We start from the raw sequence: 3,737 nt of genomic DNA, 5'->3' as shown, positions 1-3,737 counted from the left end.
GTTTCACCATGTTGGCCAGGATGGTCTCGATCTCCTGACTTCATGATCTGCCCACCTTGGCCTCCCAAAGTGCTGGGGTTACAGATGTAAGCCACCATGCCTGGCCTGCTCCATTTTAGAGATGGGGAAACTGGGTCTCAGGCTAAGTGCAACTTGGAGGTCCACACTCTTTTGCTGTGTGGTGGCGGCCTCTGTCTTCACTCTGGTTCCTCAGTGCCTGTGCTTACACATGAGTTTTCTAGCTGGTAGCTCTGGTTTGGCTCAGAATCACATCTGATCACATTAATGAGTCCTGACACCCCCTGCCCTCCCTGCTAGGCATTCCTGATCATGTTGTTTTCTTCGAAGTTTTTACCACTGCTAGAAATCATCTCTTATTTGTTTACCAATTTAATATCCCCCTTCCAACTAGAATTTACACTCCCAGAGAGCAGGGATGACATCTGCCTTGTATCCCCAGCACCCGGAGCCATGCCTTGTGTACTGGAGATGCTCAGTAAACAGCTGTGGATGGGATGAATCTTGAAGCAGCACCGTGAGACCCTCCCAGCTCCAAGCATCCCTCCTGCATGCTCCCTCGATGCTCTGAAGCTGGAGAAGCTGTTGGTCCCTTGCACACTTTGTGGTTATTCTTTTATTCTTGGGTGTCCCCCACCAGACCCCAGCTGACTGGGCAGGGATTGGCCCCAGGCTTGGCACAGTGCTGAGCCTATCCGAGTGCTCAGCCACCTCTTCCCAAACATCTGAATCAATGTTGGAATATCCACAGCAACACTTGGTTTGCTCCTGTTGCATTCTCACAACAGGCTCAGCGTGAGGTACAACCTTCCTGAGGGCAAGGCCTGTCCTCCACAAAGCCCTCTGGGGCTGGGGTCTCCAGAGGCGAGCCCTCAGCTCTGGGAGACTGTCTACCTCCATGAGGAAACCTGGGGCAAGGGGACAGGGAGCTCAGCCACCAGCAGCAGCATGTTTTATTGCAACCAGAATCCCCGGTCACGTGGGGAAGGGATGGAGCTGGGGATGAGGCAGGACGCATCTGGTCCCTGACAGGGCACTCCCTGTCCAGGATGCAAAGCCAAAGGCCCGGAACAGCTCGCCCAGTGGCCGAGCCCTGCGGCCAGCTGTGCCCTGTCTCTTCCCCTGCCCCCAGTCAGGGCATCCAACGGGGCTGAGGCAGAAGGGAGGTGAAAATGGGAGTCGGTTTCAGCAAAGCCTTCACCCAGGGACCTGAGGGAAGAAGGAGTATTGTGGTGGGGTCCAGGTGCCCCAAGACGCTCAGGGCGCCCTGGGCTGACTTCAGGACGTGTCCATGTGGTTACTAGAGGAAAGCGATGGGGCCTGCCCTGCCCACGTGGAGAGGGAGGGAGAGGGGAAACACGGCTCAGAAGGAGAATCACTGGCCAGCGACCACACAGGTGGGATCTTGGGACCCTGACTCCGCCGCCAGGGCGGTGTCCATACCCCACCTCCTGGCTCGGCCCCACCTGGGCCCCCAGCCTAGTCAGCCTCGGGTCCTATGTGGGGATCTGCATGCTATCCAGGTCCTGATCCATGATCTGCAGGACATCGTCCAGGATGGAAGGCCCCAGGTCCACATGCAGGGACAGTAGAGAGCTGGCATGGGACAGGAAGGGCTCCTCAGCCCCTGACTCCGGCGTCAACCCACTGTGGGGGGAGCCAGTCTCTGGAATCCTCCAGATGTCCACATTCCCTCCCTCCTGTGGGGAAAGCTGAGGGGTCTCCAGGTGCAGGCGAGGGGGCTTGGGTGGAGCCTGGGCTGTGGGCAGGGTGAGAGCCTGGGGTCCACCAATAACCGGGAGGGAGATGGCGTTCTTAAGCAGAGGTGATGGGCCATCCGGGAGCTCCCGCCCACACACAGTTGCGGTGCGGGTAAACTGGAAGGGGAGGTCGAAGGTGCCATCCTCCTCAGGCCCCTCCACCACAGTCCCCGGCAGGAGGTGGAACTTGCCCTGCAGGAAGGAGATGTCACCAAACATGTCACTGCCGCCACCACTGCCGATATGAATGGTGTGGCGGAAGTCCCCCAGCGGCGGGCTGATCATGTCCGAGGACAGCAGGTCCCGAAGCTTCTCCTTCTTGCCCTTGCGACTGCCACGCTTCAGATAGATGGGCACCTTGGTGGACATGGTGACCTCACCACCAGGCCTGGCTGTGAGGCTACAGGCTGCCTGCGGAGACCACGCCTCCTCTCAAACTCTCAGCCAGAGGAAACACCCGTTCCAAGGGGTGGTTTGCTGGTGCCCAAAGCTTGCCAAAGGGCTCCTGGCTACAGGGTGGGGCACGACCAAAGTTGGCCCAAGGAATTAAAAAAGATTAGAGATCAGTGAAGTCAGAGGGCTGAGATAACAAAAATCACGTTCTCCCCAAAGGACGGCAAACTCTTCTGAAGAATTGAAGCCAGAAAGGTAGGAACTGTGTTTGTGTGGGCAGCAGTGCACTTTGGTCTCGTCACCGAGGGTTACTTGTCCCTGGTCCAGGGCTGAGGAGCTGAAACACAAAGGGTGCACACCTGTCAGAGACAGCAGGACTAAAGTCAGACGCAAACATCTTTTTTATTTTTAAGATGGAGTCTCACTCTGTTGCCCAAGCTGGAGTGCAGTGGTGCAATCTCAGCTCAGTGCAGCCTCTGCCTCCTGGGTTCAAGCAATTCTTCTGCCTCAGCCTCCTGAGTAGCTGGGACTACAGGCATGTGTCACCACGCCTGGCTAGTTTTTGCATTTTTTTTTTTTTTAGTAGAGACGGGGTTTCACCCTGTTGGCCAGGGTGGTCTTGAACTCCTAACCTCAAATGATCTGCCCGTCTGGGCCTCCCAAAGTGCTGGGATCACAGGTGTGAGCCACTGTTCCTGGCCAGAAACATCTGTCTTGTTTCTGGGCCTCTTGTGGTAGCCATGGGAGCCTGAGGGGGTGGGGCACTCCCCTTGCAGGGAGTTGTGCTGGGAGAAGCATGTCTTCACTCTAAGACCCACTGCATCTTAGAGACTCACCACCAGGGCCAAGCCCCTCCCCTTACAGGTGGGAAACCGAGGTGGAACCTGAATGACAGGTCCAAAGTCACACAGAAAGTCTTACTCTAGTCTCTTGCCCTGGGTCCCCGGCAAGGTAGATCTCATCACCCTTATCCAGGTACTCATGCCATACCCCTCACCTCCATTGCATATCTCGTGTGCCCCACAATGTAAGTGCCAGATTGTGGGGTGCCTCACAAATGGCCTTGGCTCCCTACTTGACCAAGGACAGAGAGCTTTGTGGCCACTGTCTCTCCTGCCCAGGCCTGGCAGGGACCTGGAGCACAGCAGGCGTTTGGCCAAGGGTGTTGGGTGGCTGGCACTTCCCATTTGACCCAATCGTATCCCACCTGGAGGCGGGGTCGCGTTTTCTCCTCTCCCTATTAGGAGCTCCTTATGGGCAGGGGCTGAGTCTAGGATAGTTTCTGGCCCTCCTCCCTACCCTGGCACCTAAAGAGAAGGTGGAGTGGGGAGTACGTATATTTTTTAGGTGAGGGGGGCTCTGCTCTGTACCTGGCATTCTTCTGTGCTCTTTGCAGACACATCTCAATTAATCAACACAACCACCCTATTATCAACCCCATTTAAAAATCAGAGGTGTTGGGGCTGGGCGTGGTGGCTTATGCCTGTAATCCCAGCACTTTGGGAGGCCGAGGCAGGCAGATCACAAGTTCAGGAGATCGAGACCATCCTGGCTAACATGGTGAAA

At 56.4% G+C, this 3,737-nt stretch overlaps 1 protein-coding gene across 2 annotated transcripts in view; it reads right to left on the bottom strand.

The window, feature by feature from the left end:
* Nucleotides 1-616: 616 nt before the first annotated feature.
* CDC42EP2 (CDC42 effector protein (Rho GTPase binding) 2) overlaps nucleotides 617-3,737 on the bottom strand; it is a 4,870-nt gene continuing 1,749 nt past the window's right edge. For both annotated transcript variants that reach the window (XM_011993556.1, XM_011993555.1), the window contains exon 2: nucleotides 617-2,508. In XM_011993556.1, coding sequence (XP_011848946.1) covers nucleotides 1,515-2,147 — 633 coding nt within the window. In that variant the 5' untranslated portion in view covers nucleotides 2,148-2,508 and the 3' untranslated portion in view covers nucleotides 617-1,514. The remainder of the gene's footprint in view (nucleotides 2,509-3,737) is intronic.

The sequence above is a fragment of the Mandrillus leucophaeus genome, unplaced genomic scaffold (assembly GCF_000951045.1).
Source record: "Mandrillus leucophaeus isolate KB7577 unplaced genomic scaffold, Mleu.le_1.0 Scaffold43, whole genome shotgun sequence".
NCBI lineage: Eukaryota > Metazoa > Chordata > Mammalia > Primates > Cercopithecidae > Mandrillus > Mandrillus leucophaeus.
The sequence above is the reverse complement of the archived record's forward strand: the minus strand, read 5'-3'. Positions and strand labels throughout refer to the sequence as shown.